Below are 21,963 nucleotides of genomic sequence, written 5' to 3'. Positions count from 1 at the left end.
GGGAAAAATACAATATAGGACACTTAATTTATAAGATCATTTTATAATAGTCACCCAAAGAGTTATATATGAAGAGAGTGCAGGTAATCTGTTCACACACTAAACACCAAAAGAATCCAGCTGAGGACCTGGATCCCATGGCAATGTCCTGCATGAGTCCTGCTGAAGACCTAGAGCCCATCACAATGCCCTGTAAAAGTACAACTTGGGGCCAAGAGCCCACAACAAGGTCCATGCAGGCCTGTTTCATGGATTTGTGCTGGGAGGGCCCAAAGGCCAGTGGTGGAAGCTAGAAAGTCTGTGCCAGCGGGATGAAGGATCTGTGCTAGCAGGCTGAAGGATCGGCACTGGAGCCAGGAAGCAATGCTAAAAGTAAGAACCAGAGCTACCCCGAAAAGTACCACAGCCATCCTGAGCAACAGTGAGGTCCTAAGCTCCTCCAGCAATGAAAATAGCCAAGTCCCTATCAGGAAAGCCAGCGTGACAAGCTCCTCAGGAGAACCAACAGCCCCGAGAACCAAAAGTTTCCAAGCAGTACTCGTTTCCCAGTTCTTTTTCTTTTGTTGGCAGCAGTCCTCAGGTGGGCCTCCCACACCCGGCACCCTGCTGGCTCAGCTCAGCTGGGTGTTACAAACCGACCACCAGTTGTCAGTCCACTGCAGTACCTTTCCATGGTGACCGATAGAAACAATTCCAACTAGCTTTAAGAAGGGGAAAGAGTATGAAAATGAGGTTTTTAGTGCAAGTCTTCGCATAAAGGGCTTTCATAATATACTCATAGCGCTCTCTCCACCTTTCGTTCTCTCTTGTATATTTGCGTGGTGATGTCATTGTCTCCTCTCAATCCGCTCCAAGTGGCAGGAGAGTATGGCTATGGCAGCCCAGGATTATAACTTTGCAGTTAACAATTCAGAAGGAAATCTCCTTTCATGGAGATCACCCGGAAAACCTAAACCTTCTCAGTGCCATTTCTTCCCAAGTTTGGTCTGTTTTCTGTAATGCTAGTCCTCTGCTTGCGGTCAGGCTGCAAGGGCAGGGCCATGCTGATTAGGTGCCCTTTCTTTAGTGCTCAGTTAAGGCTCTAAATGGTGGGCATGAAACCTGTGTGACACAATTAGAGACTTTCTGGGGAGCCTGGCGGGCGCCGAGGCCGGCTGGGGAGCCTGGAGCCCACAGCTGACTTGCCAGATGATCTCAACATTGGGACTTCCTTTGGGCCTCGAGTCCAGGCACAGGTTTAGCCAGTCAATCTCACAGAAGGTTTGGAGCTTCCAAGGTTTCACTCTTACTCCATAGTCATCAGGGGATCCTTTTTGAGGTTGTCCAGCATACAATCTAGGGTGGTGGGTCTACTCTGGCTTGCACCCGTTCTGTCTCCCTGTGATGTATGTGCTGTAACCCTGGAACAGTGCTGGAAAGACAAAGGGTGGGTGCCCCTCAGAGAGAGACCATTCTGGTGCCTTCCTGGCCACTTGCCTTTCGGCAACACTGGGACCATGCAGACTAAGGAGAAGCGTCAGCAGGTTCTCCGTTCTGTCCTTATTAGGTGCATCATGGGACCTCAGGTTGGGGCCCAAAGAAGCTCGTTAGCTCTGAGGTCCCAAGAGGCCTCTCACTGTGGAGCACTGATGGAACGGCCTATTGCTTCCACCATCTGTTACAAACAGTCACACAGTCATTCAGCAGGCACTGAAAGGTTAAACATTCCAGCCTCCTCCCTGTGGGTGGCCTCGATTAAAGACTAACAGAGGTGATTAGGCTCTCCTTACACTCAGAACTGTGCAGGGGCTGACTGACAGACTGACTCACTGGGGTGCTCACGCGCACACACACACGGGCACACACACACACACACACACACACACACACACATGCTCTTACCTTATCCAAAGACCTGACCCAATTGCATTTTATCCCCCTCTGTTGGATCCAATGAGGGCTTCTGGTGCCAAGCAGGGGCCTCCAGTCCAGGCCCCCAAGGAAACTCCAAGAAAGTCTGGAAGGTGTGCCTTCCCATTAAGGAGCCTGGAGAGGTCCCCACTTCAGCCACCTGCTCTGACGGTCTTCCCAGTCAGGGAGCCAAGAAATGTTACAGAAAACAGACCAAACTCAGGAAGAAATGGCACCAAGAAGGTTTAGGAGGCAGTTTATTGCACCAGTGCTCTTCTGACAGGGATCTCTCCCCAAGAGCCACAGCCCTGCTCAGTGGGGTTTCAGGGCTTTATGGGAAAGCAAGCGGGGCTATATAAAGGCAGATTTGGTACATTATGATTGGAGGGTTGGGTGACATCTTGGGTTGCTGAGGGAGTTTAAACATTTCAAGTTACATCATAAGGCCATCAGTTATACAAAGCATGGGTTATACAGAGGAAGAAATGTCCTGTTACATTTTAAGTTACATTGCAAGGCCATCAGTTATACAAAGGCAGTAAAGACAGGTTTTTGCACAAGGAAAGAGTGTTCTGTTGTCAGGCCTGCCAGACATGTCCAGTAGGTCTTTTTTTTTTTTTTGGTACCGGGAATCGAGCTCACGACCTTGCACTTGCCAGGCAGGTACTGTGCCGCTGAGCTAAATCCCCAGCCCCGTCCAGTAGGTCTTGGTGGGCATCCTGGGCATGCTTCATTTAAAATTTTCATTTCCCCCTTCACAAGGATGGGCCACTCCTTCCCAGCCACCTAAATACATGACAGCAATCCGAACAGAGTTCCCCATGGACAAGGATGCTGGGAAGAGCAGCTCCAGGTTGCCTGTAGATATCTGGCTGAGGCTTTCTGGAGAGGCAGACGTGTATTTGGAAAGAATCACACAGGTGAAGGTGCAGACACTGAAGATGCTTTTGGGAGTCAGCAAGACCACCCTGACCACTGCAGGACACTGGTTCTCAGCACAGGGCCTTCTTGCCCCTCTGGGAACACGTGGCAGTGCCTGTAGAGGTCTTTAGTTGTCACACCCTGCGGGACAGGGACAGCTAAAGTAGACAGTTCTAGTGAGTAGAGACCAGATATGCTGCTAAATATCCTAAGATACACAGGGCAGCCCCCCACACACACACACACACAAAGGCCAAGGAGTTTAGTTTTTAACACACACACAGGGAGCAGGAGGAAGATGTTAACAGAGGTTCATGCAGCTTTTACATCCTCCTCGCTCCTGCTCGGCACCTCTCCCCACTCTTCCTTCACACCATTGCACAGTGAGACCTCTTATACCCTCTGTGACCCGCTTCAATGCCACCTATTGACTTCCCAAACACAGTGAGTTATCTCTCACGATCCCCAACATCATTCTTCCTTTTTTTTTTTTTTTTTTTTTTTTTGGCTTTTTGAGACAGTCTCACTATGCAGTTCAGGCTGGTCTTGAACTCACTTGTAGCCCAGGCTGGCCTGAAACTTATAGTGATCCTCCTGCCTCAGCCTCCCGGGTGCTGAGATTACAGGCGTGCACCACCAAGCCCGGCTCCCAACACCTTTCTACCCCACACTTCCTTCTCCTTTTCCTTTATAACTCTTTCAGCAATTGAGAATTATACATTTATTTGAGAGCCAGTTTAACATCTGTCTCCTCGTAAGGTCTTTGGAGCCAGACACACTGCTTGTTTCATTCAGCACAGTGACCCCAGCGTCAGGCAGAATGCCTCACGCATTATAGTTATTTGATATTTGATCAATGGGCTCATTAATCTGAAGGATGATGACAGAATTGAAGTGAGGCTGAGCGCAGGAAGTGGATACGAAGAGGAGAGGAAGGCAGCCCTAGGGATTCAGTCTGTGCTTGTTCTAGCCCACACCCTTCCCTGACTTCCACCGCATCTTTCACGGTACACTCAGTTAGGGTTGAGGTGAATATGCAGAAACCTTTCAAACAATTTGAAGCAGACATGGATTTAATGGAAAGAATCAAGTAAATTCAGAATCATCGCAAAGCAAGCTCTGGCCTGGGCTTTCAGCACTGCCACGGTGCTAACACCCACCTTCCCAAGGGAAGCATTACTTCTGCCACAATCAGGAAATGAACCGCTGCCCCAGTTTCTGGTTACAGGAACACATCATCTTAGGTGTAATCTGGGACCAGAATCGGCCAGAACTTCAGAGCCACATGGCACCTTGCAGGTCAGGACCAGCAAAGTAGATTCTTCCCAGGCTGTTCCCTTCTCCCTACCTAATGCAAAATCTTTTTAATTCAGCATTTAACTTAGATCGTACGCAAATAGACAGGACTCACTAAACCTGAGTTATAATGGCAATCAAAGCAGCAGGGAGTCCACAAAGTGGGTTTCTAGCTTTACAGCCTCCAGTACAGGAAAGCACACTGAGAGCGCTTTAGACCATTGGGCAGCAAGCCCGTTGGCCACACCGGGCACATGTCTGCCCGTGTTGAATTGTAAACTTCCTGTGCCATCAGTGTCACGGTGTCATTTATCTTCATAGTCTAGAGTTAGGCAAGTTCTCTAGGCCTGAATGGATATGAAATGAATCAAATAAAGGGGGAAATCCTCCTGTTGCTTGGAACACTTTCTACCTTTCCGACGGCGCTGACTCCAGTTTGTCTGTTAGAGTACTTTGCATTCTCAATCAGAAGCTTATCTCATTGTCCTCATACTCATAACAGGTTACAAGATTTTCAGACTGAATTAAAGACAGAAACAAGCTCGGGAGAAGAGGCCTGAGCTCCATGCTAGATTGAGGCAGCTCTTGGAACTGCCACTTGACAAATACTTTGAAGTGGGACTCATAGCACAGGCCCCAAGGACTCTGCTTGATTCAGAGAACCACAGATTCAGTTCTCAGCAAGCTCAAAAAAATCTGCCCTGTTCATTCAGTCAGCAAACAGTTATTAAACGCTTCCTGGGTGTCCAGTCTGGCAGCACAGCCTTTCCCAAGCCATTCACTAAGCATTTCCTTACCAACAAGAGCACGCCATGATTTCAACTTCTGCAGATACACAAGGTCCTCCTGTGCCCTATGAGGGGCTTTCCTGAGCCTTTGGCCTCTGAATGGCCTCCAAGCGTTCAAAGCAGGGTTCCCTCACCTTGTCCTTCCTTCCTGGCACATCTAGGGACAGCCCAAGGGACCCAGGACAGCTGCTAGGTGGAGACCCTTTTCCAGCCATCTGTATCGGCCCCCTAGGTCCCACTTCACATGTCATCCTTCATCGATATTTACAGCTCACACCTCCAAGACACCCCACAAGCCTCCGTCATCCCTCGAGGCTCACCTGAAGCACCACTTTCCTAGGCCTTCCCCGACCGCTCAGCTTTATCTCCAGAGTTTCTCCTCCGTAACATTCATTTCACTTGCAACCACCGGTGCCATCCCCACCACACTGTAAGTTCCATGAGGTGGGCGCTAAGCCTAATTGTCTCTCTTCTATGACCCCACACCCAGCCTGGGTACTGTTATGGCTTAGACCTAAGATGGCCCCAAAGCCTCCTGTGTGTGGAGGGTGACTGGACTATGCGGGCATTAGCGCTGACTTGCTGTGAGGAGAGGTCTGCTGGGAAGAAGTGAGCCATGCAGCGGGGTGATCTGGCCCCTGTCTGTTCCACCCTTCCCTCTGCTCGCTCCCAGAGAGCAAGCAGCTCTCCTCTTCCTCCGGCCCTTCTGATGCCTTCCTGACCTGGTGCCAGGCCACCATGGACTGAAAACATGCACCAAAATAGACCTCTCCTCCTTTAATTTGTTAATGTTCAGTATTGAGTCCCAGCAACAAGAACATGACTAAGACAGAGACTGACACATAATGAATGCCTATTAGATGTGTTGCAGTCCATTAAGCTTGTGTTTTTAAATACTATTTCTGTAATATTAAGTGTCTATGTAGTTTGATGGCTTACCTGCTCCCTTTAAGGGTGAGTGTCCCAACCTGGGGAGAAACAGTGCAGGTAATATAGTTGTTATCCTCCCCACTTTTCAGGAAAGGAAACGCGATCTATGACATTAACTGACTTGGGGGGGGGCAACATTACAATTGAAAAGCACGTATATCTGCATTAAAATTCTGACTGTAAGCTTTGCATCACGTACCAGCTGCTAACCAGATGCTGACAGCTCAGTGAAATACTGGCAGCTAGTGGAAGAGACCAGAAGAAGGAGCAGGAAGAAGCAAAAACCAAGCCTCGGATGATTTTTCTTTCCTCCTGTGCCCAAACAGGAGCTCTCTGCTTGGCCTGGGAGCTGAGACCTCCAGGGCAGCTTGCCTCCCTCAGTGACTGGAGGCTGCGGCAGGGAGTGAGTGAGGCTAGGAAAGTCTCACCTTCCCAGGGGGAGAAAGATGCGGGGTGGGACAGGGGCACCTAGCTACACCATACATGTGTGCACACTCACAACCCAACGGAACCTACATCCAGGCACACACACCCGCCAACAGAGAAGGACCCACTGCACACTTACTGACGCCACACGGACACTATGCACGTCCACACAGGTATGTGTTTGTGCACACTCGTGTACACATCTAAACAGGCACAGGTATGCAGCCACTATCGGATACACTCAGCAGGAAGGGCACTCCAGTTCCACCCCAAGCTGCAGCACCCTTCAATGTGTGCACGCTCATGTGCACACACAGGCTCTGATGCACTTTTGGACACCTGCACACACGAGCTGCTTACAAAACACCTACATCAGACTCACATCGAAGCTCACGTCCATGCCCACACAGCACCTGGGAAATGTTCTCGTTAGAAGCTGTCAGGGGCTCCACACACCCCCAGATCCACTCGAGATAAGCGCTTAAGGGCACACGGGGATGTCTCAGGACACACGCATACCCGCAAAGGCATGCATATACCGTTCTCCTGCACAAAACTGAATGCACTGACAAGTCCTACACACAGACAGACGCAGTGACGCTCACGCTGTCAGCAGCGCTGGAAGCTTTCTCCAAACCGATGCAAAAAAAGGAGCTTGGAGCCGCGGGCCGGCCCACGTGACAGGGGAGAGGCTCCGTCCCTGACGGGATGGGAAAACTATGCCTGGGGCCAGCGTAGGGCTGTGGCTGCCGCTGCGGGAGGCGGGACGCGGAGCGCCACAGAGCGCTTCCTCGGTGGGTCCGGACGTCCCTGGACTCGGCCGGGCGCGGAGGGTGAGTGTCCTGCGCCGCGGGCGGCAGGCGGGATTGGGGAGAAGTAGAGCTGTTGCGGGCGATGAGGGGCGGGGGGCGGACGCGAGAGTGCTGCGAGCGGCCGCTCACTTTGGGCTGGGCAGCCCTTCCTTGCTCTCTGCTGTATGAATGTAGCATGAGCTAACATTTCCTAAGGCCTCTCTGTTACCAGGCTCCGTGCTGGGCAGTGACCCGCTGCAGTAAGTATCAGTTCTGCCGTGTGCCGAGCGCCTGCTGCGCGCAAAGCCCTGCCAGTCCCTTACCGCGGGCTTTCACGGCGGTCACCACAGGTCGCCCCGTCTACGAAAGAGGGACCGGGCTCGGCTGCACAGCTGGGAACGAACCCTTCGAGTCCCGGGCTGATCATCCCAGTTAACGTTCGCTGAGCGCCTTACCTCATTCGAGCCTCACACTTTGTGACTACACTATCGGGCTGGGCAGACTCAGCTCAGAAGTAGAAAGAGGCACTCAGAGATTCGCACCAGTTCTTGCTAACTCTTCTCCCTCCCTCCCTCCTCCCACTGCTGGTCTCCAGAGACTGTCTTAATCCACTTGCTCTTACTTCTCCGTCCCCATTGCCACTGCCCCATCCTGGACTTCGTCTCTCAGCTGAGCCCCGTCTCTGAGTCCTTTGTGCACACCCTCTCCTCTGCTTTTGCTTTTCGTTTTTCTTGTGTTCAGTGCTGGGGCTTGAACCAGGACTAGGAAGGCTGTGTCCCACTGCATCACACCCCCAGGTCTTCCTCTGCTCTTTGAGCCTAAACAGATCTCTTGGAACCTTTCAGGCTTCTCTTCCTTGGACTGCCATCTCCAGAGGCCCTGTTTTTACCATGCTGTCCCACTGGCAGTGGCAGTGACAATGTCCTATACAGGTTCAGTGAAGCCGGATGCCCAGTTCGCACTCCTAAAAACTCCTGTTTGTGCCCTCTCGGCTGTGTGGGATTATTCTTACCCGGTAATGATACCCATTTCTCTGCTTTCGACTACCAAGTCCCAAGATTCCCCACCCCTTTCAGGTCGTCACACTGACCTTCATCCTGACGTGTCACGTGCACCTCTGTCGGGTGGCTGACTTCTGCCAGCTCCAAGCAGTGACATCAGCCTTGCATGGTGGACAAGCCTTAAACTTTAGAGTTACCTTTTGTTTTAAAAGTTATAAAAGTACAGGTACACATCATAAGAAACTGAGATATTTCAGAAAGGTAAAAAGTAAAAGCCCTCACACTGCCTCCCAATCTGAGAGGTAGCCCCTTGAACAAGATTTTGTGTCCTTTCAGAGGTAGAGAAAGAGAGAGAGATGGAATATATATACATAGAATAGGTATGGAATGTCCATATATATATGGAGTATATATGTATGGAATATAGACATTTAGAAATAATTCTGCATATATAATGATTTACATTCCATTCTGCAACTGGCTTTTTTTTTTCTTAACAAGGTGTCTTGGCCATGTTTACATATCTGTAGAGATGACCTACTTCATTCTTACAATGTTCATAGCATGTCACTGCAGAGGTGAATGGAGATTCTCTTCACACACATTTGATCATCTTCAGAGCTATTCCTGTCTCCATCACCTGTTCAGTGAGTTCCCTGAGCAGTCAGTTTTTCTCGGCGGATCCTGCCATCCTTTCTTGTCCTGCTGCTCCTTCCCTCATCCTGCCCCTGCTGATTGGACATTTTCCCCACAGCCTCAGTCACCAGCTCCCAATTGTTCAGGGCAGGGGAAGAGACATTCACAACTTCCCCATCCTTCCTCAGAGCTCTGCCACCCTTACTTTGCCCCTATGAGAGGAACTCCTGCATAAATCAGATTTCTGTTCATCAAGTTCAATTTTAGGTTTACTTTTAAAAGGAAATCTTTGCCAAATATTTTTTCAAGCCAGTAACGCTTCCGATATTTGTTCACTTTTATAAATGCCTACTTCTGTAACACACCTACCACTACCCTGCTGGTCACTCTTCGGTGAGCAGCAAGGTCACAAGGGACCTGAGTGCTAGGTCTCAAGTCAGCAAACCTAGGTTTCTGGATATATTTGACCTGTGAAGTACAGTGTTTCGTTTTTCTGGGCTATGCTGTCTTCTGCCAAGTGTAAATGACATCAGGTCTTAGAATGGTAGGCATAATTAAAGGAGATGAAAACATCAAAACAATGAAGGAAGAAAATACGACACAGATAGAAAAGCACAGCTTTTCCCTCTAGGTCAGAGGTTCAGGTGTGAGGAGGGGCTGTGCATAAGCAGGATGGATGGCATTGGGGTAGTGACAACTCTGGACGCTGACGAATACAGGCCTAATAGCTTAATCCACTTGGGCTACCACAAAAGAATGCCATAGACTGGGTACAGATATTTAGTTCTCTGTTTCTAAGGCTGGAAGTCCATGATAAAGGTGTTGGCAGGTCTGGTACCTCTCATCTCAGCTTCCAGATGGCCATGTTCTTCTTACTATGTCTTCACATGGTTGTCTCTTTGTGTATGTCTGTGTTCTAATCTCCACTTTTTACAAGGCTCAAGGCACGTTGGATTAGACCTTACCCATATGACTCATTTCACCTTAATTACCTCTTTAAAACTCCCAGCTCTCACTATAGTGCCATTCGGAGATGCTAGGGGTTAGGACTTCAAAAGATGAACTTTGGGAAGATGTGATTCAGCCCATCACACTCTGTCTCCAGGGGCAGCCAGGTGGTAACCTGCAAGAACCCAGGCTCAGTTTTGCCAGATCTAGCAGATTTCCAAGAAAAGCTGGGAATACTTACTTTAATAGAAAATTTCCCAGCTGGAAATGGTGGCCCGCGTCTGTAATTCAAGCACTTAGGAGATTGCAGCAGGAGTACCATGAGTTCAAAGCTGGCCTGAACTGAGAAGAGCTTGGGGAGTGGAGAGAGGGATTGTGTGGAATATAAGGAGCCTTTGTACGAAATGTTCTGCCTCTGAACAACGACAGGGAATAAGGCATATTTTAGAACTTACCTGGGCAGGGGATGTAGCTCAGTGGTAGAGTACTTCCTTGGAACTTGCCTTCTTCCTACCCCTGGTAATTTCTCCACACTTAACTGAGATTTTGCTTTCTTCTAAATCTGTTGAAATTTTCAAACTATTCTTCCTCTTCTCACCTAAAAATTAATGTATTCATACACTAGACAGATTATGAAGATGACAGTGATGGAGATGATGCTAAGGGCATCTACAATTGACTAAGAGCCTTCCTAGTGCTTCTGTACCTGCGTTATCTCATCTATCCTGCCAATGCAAAGACATAGGTAACACTCATCCTTTTTAAGAGTAAGGGACTTGGGGCGGGGGTATAGCTCAGCAGCACAGCACCTGCCTAGCAAGCGTGAGGTCCTGAGCTTGATTCCTAGTACCTTAAAAGAAAAATAAATAAAGAGTAAGGGACTGAGGCCTGGAGGGGTTAACCAATTTGCTTTTACACAGGGACTAAATGTCAAGCTGGGACAGTATATAGTGAGAGTATCCAATCTCAACAGCATTCATCAGATTGTACCACTGCCATAAATGAAAATGGAGCACATTGGCCAAGAGCAAGGATTCTGGAGTTGGAGTGAGCTTAGTTGGAACCCGGGCACGAGCTGGGTGGGTGATCCACATAGCAAGATTATGGCTATCCATGGACTACACAGTGAGACCCTATCTCAAAAAATTTTTAAAATCCCAAATTTTAATTTGTCCACAATTTCAAGTTAAAACAAAAAGCAAGGTGTTATTTGTGATTTGCATAAGGCCATTGATTAGCCAGTTGATCACGCTTGCCTAGATGTAATTTCCTGGGTAGCAAGGTCATATCCAGTATCTTTTTAATCCCTTACAGCCCCTTCTTGCACATAATAACCTTAACAAAAAAATTGACATGGAATGACTATATTAGAGTCTTTCAACTTTTTTTTTTTTTTGGCTTTTTGAGACAAGGTCTTGCTATGTAGTTCAGGCTGGCCTTGAGCTCACTTTGTAGCCCAGGCTGGTCTCGAACTCACAGTGATCCTCCTGCCTCAGCCTCCCAAGTGCTGGGATTATAGGCATGTGCCACCATGCCTGGCTGACAACCATTTTAAAAGTAGGGCACACCTATAGAAATCCTGCTATGTACACACTTATGCTGTGCTAGAAAATAGCATCAGCTGCTGTCACACCAAAGCTCACAAGTGTTCAACTCCTCATGAAAACCCAGGTCTGCTTGTGCATCCACACTTTCTCCCTGATATCCTTTTGGGCTGTTCTCACAGTGATTATTATATCAGGATAGCACATTACTGAGTGCTTGCTGTGAACTGCTTATTGCAGTTATCTCACTTGATATTCAAAATTACTCTATAAGGAAAATGGGAACTCTCTAGTTACTCAAAGGAGACATTCCTGCAGACTTCAGATAATTCAAAACTCACCTCTTAAAGGATGCCAGGTGTTATGGCTTGTCCTCCTAAAGCCTTGTGTGGTCACAGGTGGGGTTTTTTCAGAGATGGACGGATCTAGAGTATGTGATGTTGGGATTGATTTATGATGTAATGCTAGGATCAGGGCAATAAGATTAAGGGTGTGAGTGCTACCCATCCCCTAATGGCAGGTATTCTGGATAAGATATAAGAGACAGAAAGACCTGTGGTTATCCCTCATTGCTTTGCTACCTTCTGCCCACCATGAAATGTTTCTGCCATACCACCCTGCCTTGAAGCCAGCCAGTTACGGACTGAAACCTCTACAAACTGTGAGAAAAATAAATCTTTCCTCATTTAACTTTGGGTGTTGCATATCTTGTCTCACTAATGTGGAAACTAAGACAGAATTTGGTACTGGGAGTGGGGCCGTTGCTGTGACTATACCTGACCAGGTGGTTCAGGAGCCTTTGGGACTGGCTTGCAGGAAGAGTTTGGAAAGGTTTGCAGATGCCATCTGAAAAAGTAGAGCTGGAACACCTAAGGCTATATTTGGAAAATTCTGGTCAGAGCTCAGAAGACCAGAATGCTGATAGAAATTCTGCTGGTAAAGACCATGCTCAGGAGATTTCTGCTGGGAAAAAGGACTGCACAGGTTGTTGGACTCTAGATGATATGTGTCATGCCTTGGAAGAAAGTTTGCACGCATTTTGTTCGTGTCCAGGGGCTGCTTCAAACTAAGATTAAGGGCAACAGTCTAATCTTCTAGATGAAATTTCAAGGCCGTCTGATGTTGAGGCAGTGGCATGGCTACTGTTGGAGATTTTAACCAGACGTATATTGACAATCAAGAGCAAAGATCCTGGTAGAATGATTTAAAACATTGTGAATATGGCCAGAAAGGAAACCCCAGTAAAGTTGCAGTCTGCAAAGATGGAACAGAAGAAAAATTAGTTGCTTAAAAAAACTAGCAAGAAAAGGCCAAGTATTTCAGAAGAAGACAACAGAAAAAATGGCCTGAGGACATCACAAGAACCAACAGGACTCCAGCCTTTACAGTCTCAGAATTACAAAGATGAAAGACTTTACTTTGAGAAGAGAGCCCCAGGGCACCATGTTCCAGAATGGCAGTGGCCTAGGGAGGTTGTTCTTGAGGATTTCCTTCATAGGCACTTGACCACTACAGCTAAGAGAGAAGGAAGCCTGACTACTGCTCCAGCTGGTGGCATCTGTGTGGTGCTGGTTTTAGGTGCATGCAGACTGCAAGAGTTGTGGGGTCAAAAAGTCTTCCACCCAGATTTCAGAAGAAGGCTTGGGAAGCCAGGCAGTGTGCCCTTGAGAAGGCAGTGTGTGAAGCTGTGAGTGTGAAGCCAAAGGTGTAGTGGAGACTGCAAAAGTTTGGAGAAGCCAGGAATGTAGGTCATCTGAGGAAAATTTCGAGGAGGGACTGGAGCTTGCCTCAGAGAGAAGCCATGGCAGCAACAACCACTGGAAGGGCCATAGGGTGGAGCCATCAAAGGCCTTTGGAGTTCACATCTTGCCACAGATTGCTGGGGAAGCTGGACATGGAACTACAGGGTTTAATATTTGCCCTCTTGGAAATTTGTGCTTGCTTTGGTCTGATCCCTTTGTATCCTCCTATCTGTACCTTTCAGAATGATAATGTCTATTTTCTGTTATTGAATGTTGGAAGTGTTTAACTTGCTTTTCATTTGTACAGGGACTCACAGCTGAGTCTGCCTTAAATCTCAAAGGGGACTTTGGACTTGGACTTTTCAGCAGTGCTGAAACTTAGGACTTAGGAAACTCTTAGAGATGGACCAAATTCCTTTTGTATAAAGGAATGTTCATGAATCTTTGGGGGCCCAAGGGTGGAATGTTATGGTTTATATCTAGATATCCCCTCAAAGCCTCATGTGGTCATACATGGGGCTTTTTCAGAGGTGGATGCATCACGTGTGATGCTGGGATTGATTCATGGTGCAATGCTAGAATCAAGGGCACTAAGATTAAAGGTGTGAGTGCTACCTGCCTTAAGGGCAGGTAGCTTGGATAAGATATAAGGGACAAAAAGAGCTGCAGTTATCCCTTGTTACTTTGCTACCTTCTGCCTGCCATGAACTGTTTATCCTCTGTAATGCCTGTCTGCCATGCCACCCTGCCTTGGAACCTATGATTATGGACTAAAACCTCTACAAACTATACAGTTCCCATTTTACAGAAAAGGAAACCAAGGCCAAGAGATGTTAAATAACTTGCCTAAGGTTGAACAGCTAGAAAATGACTCTTGACCACTAAACATTTTATAAGTTATATAACCTCTTTCCCTTGGCCTCCTCATTCTCTAAAATTAGAAAAGGTTGTTTTGAGGATTTAATGCTCCTAGAAAAAGGCCTGGCACATGGCTAGCAGTGTAAAAGTATTATGTGGTTTCACTTTTGTTAGTTTGAGTTGTATTTCTGTCAATTTCTATCAGAAGAAGGTCTTAGAGAGATTTGGCCTTTATACCCATCCTTGCCTCAGAACAGAAGTAGCAGTCTATTTTCTGTTATTATAACAAAATACCTGAGACCAAATACTTTATAAAGAATAGACATTTAAGCCTAGCATGGTGGTGCACAGCTGTAATGCCAGAACTCTGGTAGGCTGAGGCTGTTTTAGCCCAGCCTGAGCAATGTAGTAAATTAGTGAGACCCTGTTTCAAAATAAAGAAAGTGCGGGTTGGAGATGTTGCTCAGCAAGAAGGTTCTGGGTTCAAGCCCCAGTGCCACAAATAAACAAACAAGGAATAGAGGGGTCCGTGTAGCTCATGATTTTGGAGGCTGGGAAGTCCAAGAGTATGGCACCAGCCTCTGGTGAGGGCTTCTTCCTGCATTGTAACATGTAGAGGGAATCACAAGGTGAGACAGAGCAGGAATGTTATCCTGGGCTGCTCTTTCTCTTCTTATGAAGCCACTAATGCCATCATGGGACCCCATCTTCGTGACTTCATCTACTGCTAATTATCTTCCAAAGGTCTCACCTTCAGCTGCCACTAACGTATGAATCTGAGGATTAAGTGTCCAACACATGACCTTTTGGAGAACATAATCAAGCCATGGCAAGCACACACGGCTAATCTGTGGGATGTGAACTCAGGCAGCCATGTTGAATGAAGCTAGAGGCCACTGCGTGGCTTTTGACCACTTAGAATGTGGCCAGTTTGAACTGAGAAGCACTGCATGTATAAAATATATCACTGGGTTCCAAACGTTTAGTATTAACTAAAGAATGTAAAATGTCACATTAATAATTTTTACAATGATTACATGTTAAAGTGGTGATATTTGGGATATACAATATTAGGCTAAATAACACATTGGAATTAATTTCATCTGCTTCTCTATGCTTTTTAATGTGGCAGTGAGACCATCTGAAATGACTTGTGTCATTTCCCTATTGGCCCGTGGCGCTCGAACACCCTCCCCCACCACCTTGGTCTGCCACGTGGAGGCTGGCCCTCTGGAGATGCTGGAACCAGGAATCCAAACACCCGCTGGCCCCGTCCCTCCCCCTCGTGTTCTGCACAGCAGCTGTGTCCTTCTCCCTCTCTGCAGTCCTTGGTCTCCACGTTGCACAAAACAGCTGCCACAGCTGTGGCAGGTCCAGAGTTTGATGGCTTTGGCTTGCAGACAGCTGAAGCTTAGCCCTAAGGCTTCCTGGGGCCCAGAAGGGTGGCTCCCCCTGCTACCACATTATACACCATGCTGTTGACTTGAAAGCACTTGGGTGTATGCATCGGAAGATCCAACTGTGCAGCGTTACTTCCAAGGCCAACTTCCTGTGTGCTTCCAGGGATACTTGCTGAGACAAAGCCTGCAAGATCCTGGCTTGAGACCTCTCTTTAGGTCATAATTTCTCCTTGGACCTCTTTTTCTTTTTCTTTCAGCACAGCCAAAAATAGGGAGAGAGAAAGAAAGAAAATAGCAGATCAATGTTTTCCCCCCAGAGGCCTGCTGCAAGAGGGCCCTCTGACTTTTAATCCTTTGTAATTTCCACTCTGGATACTGGAGAGTTTCCATATACACCCCGGTCTTGGAATCCCAGGAAAGGGGGCCCCGCGAAGGCACTGTGTGAAGCTGCAGCCCGCCCTTTGCCTCCAGTCCTCTGTCTCCTTAGCTTTTCAGAGACAATGGAAAGGGCTGCTTCCAATTTGTTTCTTGGAATTTGGAGAGGGCAGGGTGTTTTCCATTATAGAATTCTTACTCCCATTAAAGCGGGTTTTCAGCAAGCTTTATCTGCAAGCAAGCTCTGTCTTATCCCAACCAGCAGCTTTCTTGCTTTTAACTGTAAATAGAGAGAATTGTGCTGTTGGGTCCCATTCAGGTTTCCTCTTCCGCCAGGGTGAGGTCCGCCTGGAACACCTCAGGGGCTCCTAGTGGGAGGTCAGGCCTGCTATCCCTTAGTTCACCTGCGGTGTACCTCAATTCCAATTTTGAACAGGGCTGTAACTTTGTTTGATGTTTTGCTTTCACATTCATTATCTTACTTAAGTCTCAAAACAGTCCGGTAAGGCGAGGGTTCTTATCCTCACTTTACAGGTGAGGAAGCAGAAGTCTGATTAAGATGCAGTGACATTTCACAGTCCCACAACCAGTAAATTACACACTACGACTGGTACTCAGGGGCTTCTGAATCCAAGGCCAGTTATTTCCCCAAGTCCTCCTCAGTAACCTCGTGTGAATTTGCTGTCCACATATTTATCAAAATATTTTGGTTTTATACTGGAGGGTGAATCCAAGGAGCACTAAGCTACATATCCAGGTGTTTTCAGTGACAGGTTCTCCTTAACTGCCCAAGCTGGACTTGAACTTGCCTCAGCCTCTCAAACTGCTGGGATTACAGGCCACTGTTTGAGGCTGAAATCCTTTGTGATTCTGTTGATATTTTAGTACTTATAAGAATGACTATTTTGTTCGAGACTGTTTAACAACTATGTGTTGAGAATGCCGTATGTGGTACAAGAGAGGGCAACAGCAGAGCCCCGCTTTTCTGGATCTCACAGGAGGGACAGACAGTTAAGAAGTCAAAAGACAAGGAGATACAGGCCCACAAATTGGGCCCGGGGCTTTGAGGGGAAGAACAGGTGGTCTGAGCACAAGCAGGGCCTCTCTGAGATGACGTCAGCACTGAGGCTTGTGGAGGAAGCAGGCAACTGAGGGATTCTGCAGAGGAGGTGAAGATGGAGGGCTTTGGGCGCCAACCTTTGTCCAACTACCGAGCATGTGCAGTGTCAGACTCTGTGCTAGCTACCTTGAAGGCAGCCTCATTCCTCCCACAAGTCCATGGGCTAAGTGTGCCTTTATTTCCATTAGGTAGTTGAGGAATCGGGTTTCCTATGGCTCTTAGTCACTGAGTTAAGCGTTCTTTTGCACTTCAGATAAAATAGTTATTGGAGCATAACTGACATGATCGAATCTCCAAAGGGAGATTCTTCTGCACCCAGGCTTAGGAGCCCCGTTCAAGGACCAGACAGGTGTTCTGCAGTCCGTAGCAGCAGACCACATTCCAGAAGAACCCAGGAGACGACTCAGCCCCACTTCCACCTCTCCTCACACTGCAGCAGAGGGTTGTGCCCGGTGGGTCGGGGGTAAAAGTGGGAAAGAGAAAGGCTCGTCCCTAGACAGCAGGCTTTGGGCTGCAGCGCCCTGGCTCCTGCAGCCGGCTTTCCGAGAACACGTGTATGTATGAGTCATTAGCTGCTCTACTGAGAGGTGAGAAGCCCAGGACTGGGCAAATTAAAGCCAGACCTCAGAACTCGTCCAAGGTTAGCACCTCATGATTCCATTTCTGGGGTTTAACCAGCTAACAGCTTTCCCCTTCAGCCAGAAGATGGTGATGAAGCCTTCCCTATGCAGCTCACAGCTTGTCACACCCAGAAAAAGGCACTTTAGGTAGTTAAGAGAGCTAGTGCTAACTTTCTTTCAGATCAATTGAAAAACTATTTGTGGCGTATCTAAGGTATTGTGCAAGCCCAGCACCCGCCTCCCCCAGCATCAGGGGGCAGAGAAGAAATCCTACATGTAGGAGGTCAGAGAAGGAGAGATGATGTCTGGGTTGGGTTAGAAAGAAGTTATTTGAGTCTCGGGTACTGGTGCCTTTTTTGGTATTAGGCCACTGGCTTGTTTTCTGTTTGTTACGGGCTTTTTTGAGGACATGCACGCACATGTGTATACACACACACACACACACACACACACACACACACACGCGCGCGCCATGACTTTGAATATGTAGACATGCTGCTCTTTCTTTTACTGATTAAGCAACTATTTCTTAAATACTCATTGTGCGTGAGAATGTTTGAAGCCAGGTGGCCAGCTAGGGCCTTTCTCAGAAGACTTACATTTTAACAGGCGACTTGTGGGAGAGGTAGCCAAGTAAAGTGAATGCCAGCAAATTGGTTCTCAGGGCCAGGAAAGAAGCTAGGATCCATGACCAAAGGGAGAGCCGTGGGAGAGGACCTCCTGGAGGACCTGCAGGAAGTGACATTTAAAGGGAAACGCAACGGGATAAACAGCCGGCAAGCCAGAGGGTGGAGCCCTGGCTTACGCAGGCTCCCCTGTGCCTGCCCAGCTGGCTGGGTTGGAGTAGAGCTGGGCCTGGGGAGGCCGGGCAGCCGCAGGGAGTGGGAAAGAGGGAGGAGCTGAGCGAGGCCGAGGCAAGGCTGGGGCCAGGTCATTCAGGGCCTTGAGGGCTGTGTCAGGGGTTCCCATGTTTGCTGTTTGCTGTTTGCTGTTTGCAGCCAGCAGCTGCTGGAGGCCTTGGGGAAGGAGGAGGCTGATTTCTGTGTTAGCCTGTCCTTCCTGCTGGCTGCGGGAGAGGGAAGGGCTTGGGGGCTGTAAGCACGACAGGTTGATGGCCGCGTGGCAGGATCCAGTGAGGGCTCTGCCGCGTGCTTTGTGCACCCCCATCCTTTGGCTCAGCCCCTGGGTACGTCATCCTGAACATCAGGGCTCAGAGGCATCAGGGCTTAGCTCTCCTCACCCCAATCCGGTGGCTAAGCCAAGCGCGGGCCTCTCAAGAGACAGGTTTTCCTTCAGCATCCGTGTACAGAGGGTGTCCTAAGAAAGACGCAGCACATCTACATTTTCAAAGTCTGTGTGTGTGTGTGTGTGTGTGTGTGTGTGTAGTTATACAATAAAGCACAAGATATCCAGGAGATCTTTCTGTTTCTGTGTGCGGCTTGCTGTACGCTTCAGGTCTCGTCTGTAATTCGGGATATTTGGGAGGAAAAATCTCAGAAATGCTGACATAATGGAAAGCACTTGGGTGCTAGGGGCAGCCAAGCCCAAGTTCAAATATAACTTCTGCCACCGACTAGTTGTGGAAACATGAGCAAATCAGCCTCTCTGAGTCTGTTTCCGCTGCTGTAACACAGGAGGGAGAAGGACGCATAAATACAAAAGCCAGCAGGGGAAGGGACGGGCTAGAGTGGAGCAAGCGTGGTCCGCAGAGACGCTCAGTGTGGCTCGGGTGTCTCCACTGCTCCCTGCTCCTGCGACCTTGGGAAGTCATTCCGTTCTGGGAGCCTGCTTCCTCCTTTGGAAATCGGGGCAGTGAGCGTGCTGTGTGGCTGGGGTTCATCGTACGCTTCAAATAAAACAGTGCAGAGACAGAGAGCGCCTCCTGCGGGGCCCCAGCACTGCAGGTGTGTTGTGGTCACCTGGTCTCTGTTGCCCCATCTGTAAAGCCCAGAGCTGGAGCCGTCCTCAGGTTTATGATTCTACATTTAAGCCAAAGGCCCTGGAAGTGAACCTGTGCACAGTCCTTGGGGTTGTGGCTGCCCTCTAACCTTCCCGCGCTCCTGCCCCATTTTCTCAGCAACTGGTGGTGGGGAGTGGGGCGGGGGAGAGCACAGGCTGGGACCGGGCTGTTTGGAGCCTTGTTTTTCTTGGAGATGCACGGGAGGCGCAGAGGTGCTCCTCCCTTCTAGTCTAGCCTTTCCAGTTATTTCCAAAATAGTTCCTGGCTCGAGGTGCCGGGACTTCTCTCGGGCTGCTGAGACCTCACGGTGCCAGTTCTGAGAAAGCCCTTCCTCCTTGTGGGTCCCAGAGCTGCACCCCCACTCCACTCAGGCGGGGGCGTGATCCAGCCTGCTGCAGCTGTGGTGTCCCCTCTTGGCCAAAGCGGCTCAGTGAGGCTTGGGGTGTAGCTCAGTGGTAGAGCCCTGGCCTAGCATAACAATACCTGGGTTCCATCCCCAACCCTGCAAAGAAAAACAGTGTCATTATTTGTTACAGAGAGCAGAGCAGAGTCGGGGCAGGGCTGACCCGCCCCCCTGTTCCACCTGGATTTCTCTTTCCTGCTACTTGACATCTTCACAGGAAAGATCTCCACTCTCGATGACGTGGTCCACTGTCCTCCCTACATTTTTAAATTCTTGGCCTGAGAAGCTGAGAGCCATGGAATGGGCTCTTAAGTGTTCCTCTGTAAATTCTGCCCAGTAGACTGATCTCTCCACTCGGCAGGAAGCATCTCATGTGTCAGTTAATTTCAACACCCTCTGACAGTCACCCCCAAAGTCATGTTTGCAGCTCTCCGGAGCACCAGACATACACCCAGCGCTTCTGTGTCCCTCCATCTGTCTTTCTTTACATAGAGCCACAGGCCTCCGTTGCCCCTTGCAGGGCTTTGAGCCTGGCTCCATGCCCCCCGCTGGGTGGCCAGGCTCCTGTGTGTTTGCGGGACCTGCCCAAGATCCTTTGGGAATGGGTACACACACATACGATGTCACCTTTCTACCTGTGAAGCCCACTGTGCCTTCTGCTCAGAGCAGGTTACAGCACCAAGGGAGGCTCCATAGGGGACTTGGACCCACCTGCACAGGTCACGGGCCTACGGTTCCCTGGGCGTCACCATGATCACAGAGGGCCTACAAGTCACCGTCACCGGGAGGCCTTCCTTGGCCCCCAGCAAAAAATACAGACTCCCTTCTCTGCTCCTATGGGTTGGACTATTACAGCGCACTCATCTACATAGAATCATGAAGCATTCTTCCTTCTGTGACTGGCTTATTTTGCTTAGCACAGTGTTCTCCAGGTCCATCCATAGTATTTATTGCAAATGGCAAGATTTCCTTTCCTAGGCTAAATAATATTCCACTGTTTATATATACCAGAGTTTCCTGTCTCCTCCCCCTCCCCTCCTTCCCCCTTCCTCCTTCCCCTCCCTCCTCTTATTCTGTCTCCTCTTCCCTCCTCCTCCTCTCCCCCTCCTCCGTCTCCTCCCCCTCCCCCCTCCTCCTCGGATGCCCGGACTGCCCAGCAGCCAGCGCCATGGCCACACTCACCTGCCACAGCTCTCTCGCTCCCACAGGCGGCCACGATGATCCCCTGGGTACTCCTGGCATGTGCCCTCCCCTGTGCTGCCGACCCACTGCTTGCTGCCTTTGCCCGAAGAGACTTCCAGAAGGGCTCCCCTCAACTCGTCTGCAGCCTGCCTGGCCCCCAGGGCCCGCCGGGTCCCCCAGGAGCCCCAGGGCCCTCAGGAATGGTGGGAAGAATGGGCTTTCCCGGCAGAGACGGCCAGGACGGCCAGGATGGGGACCGAGGGGACAGCGGCGAGGAAGGTAAGAGGCCCGCACCTACCCGCTCCCACCTCTGGCTGAAAGCACACAGCCCACAGGGCCTCGTGCCTATTAAAGACATAGTAACCCCTTTCTTTATAAACAGGACAATGTACTCCAAAAGGGAGAGGGTATCGGAATCTCATGTTCCTGCCTCTGCTGTACCTCTGAATTCTAGGGGTCTTCTCACAAATCTCATGAGATATTTTTCAAAACTCCTGTGGGTGCAAGTGACAGAAACCCAGTGTATAACCTCAGATGGAATTTCCTGGAGGTGAGCTTCAGGAATGGCCAGATCCAGGAGCTTCAGTGTCCTTATCAGGGTTCTGCTTCTCTGTGTTTGCTTTATCTTCTCAGAGGCTGGGAGTTCTTGAATGGCAACAGGTGGGTTCCAGACCACATCTTCACGGGTTTATCCACACTGCGCTTCTCTGGAGAACTGACCCTCTGGGCCACACTGGGGTCCTGGATATGGATAGTTTGATCACCGGGATGAAGGGCCACCACTGCAAGGAGTGGGGCATGTGCCACCCCCAGGGTTTTTGTGAGTGGGTGGTGAGGACAGTTGGCCCCTGTGATTGACAGCCTCACTGGGAGCCCCTCAAGTTGAAAAGTAGTTCCCCAAGAAAGGATACCAGGCTGATAGTGAAAAGATTGGATACTGTCTGTAAGCCCTTTCAGCTTTATATTCCCATATTTCTGAGCGTTTACCCCAGAATTTTAGTGTTAATGCTCTCAAATGTATGTTTTCATCAATAGGAAAATTAAATATTAAATATGGTGCTGGGGATTGAACCTAGGCCTTACACATACCCACTAAGCATGTTGGTGCTGGGGATTGAACCTAGGCCTTACA

General features: G+C 49.1%; 1 protein-coding gene and 2 long non-coding RNA genes across 7 annotated transcripts in view; 1 reads left to right on the top strand and 2 right to left on the bottom strand.

Annotated features, from left to right (window-relative positions):
* C1qtnf2 (C1q and tumor necrosis factor related protein 2) overlaps positions 1 to 21,963 on the top strand; it is a 47,570-nt gene that overhangs the window by 19,725 nt on the left and 5,882 nt on the right. For 4 of the 5 annotated variants that reach the window (XM_013508968.1, XM_005376261.1, XM_005376264.2 and 1 more), the window contains one exon: positions 20,858 to 21,110. In XM_013508968.1, coding sequence (XP_013364422.1) covers positions 20,858 to 21,110 — 253 coding nt within the window. Of the gene's footprint in view, positions 1 to 6,918; positions 7,085 to 20,857; positions 21,111 to 21,963 lie in introns of those variants that run through there. The other variant, XM_005376262.2, reaches the window with a different exon arrangement.
* Positions 14,865 to 20,688, bottom strand: LOC102025546. Its single transcript, XR_259684.2, has 2 exons — positions 17,886 to 20,688; positions 14,865 to 15,421 (listed from the first exon to the last, which is right to left on the bottom strand). It is a non-coding gene; the product is annotated as an uncharacterized LOC102025546 (long non-coding RNA).
* The window catches only part of LOC102025763, a 4,781-nt gene continuing 3,987 nt past the window's right edge, over positions 21,170 to 21,963 (bottom strand). Inside the window, exon 2 of the long non-coding RNA XR_259685.1 lies at positions 21,170 to 21,572. This is a non-coding gene — a long non-coding RNA (uncharacterized LOC102025763). The remainder of the gene's footprint in view (positions 21,573 to 21,963) is intronic.

The sequence above is a fragment of the Chinchilla lanigera genome, unplaced genomic scaffold, assembly GCF_000276665.1.
Source record: "Chinchilla lanigera isolate Chin_1 unplaced genomic scaffold, ChiLan1.0 scaffold00007, whole genome shotgun sequence".
In the NCBI taxonomy this organism is placed as follows: domain Eukaryota; kingdom Metazoa; phylum Chordata; class Mammalia; order Rodentia; family Chinchillidae; genus Chinchilla; species Chinchilla lanigera.
The sequence above is the reverse complement of the archived record's forward strand: the minus strand, read 5'-3'. Positions and strand labels throughout refer to the sequence as shown.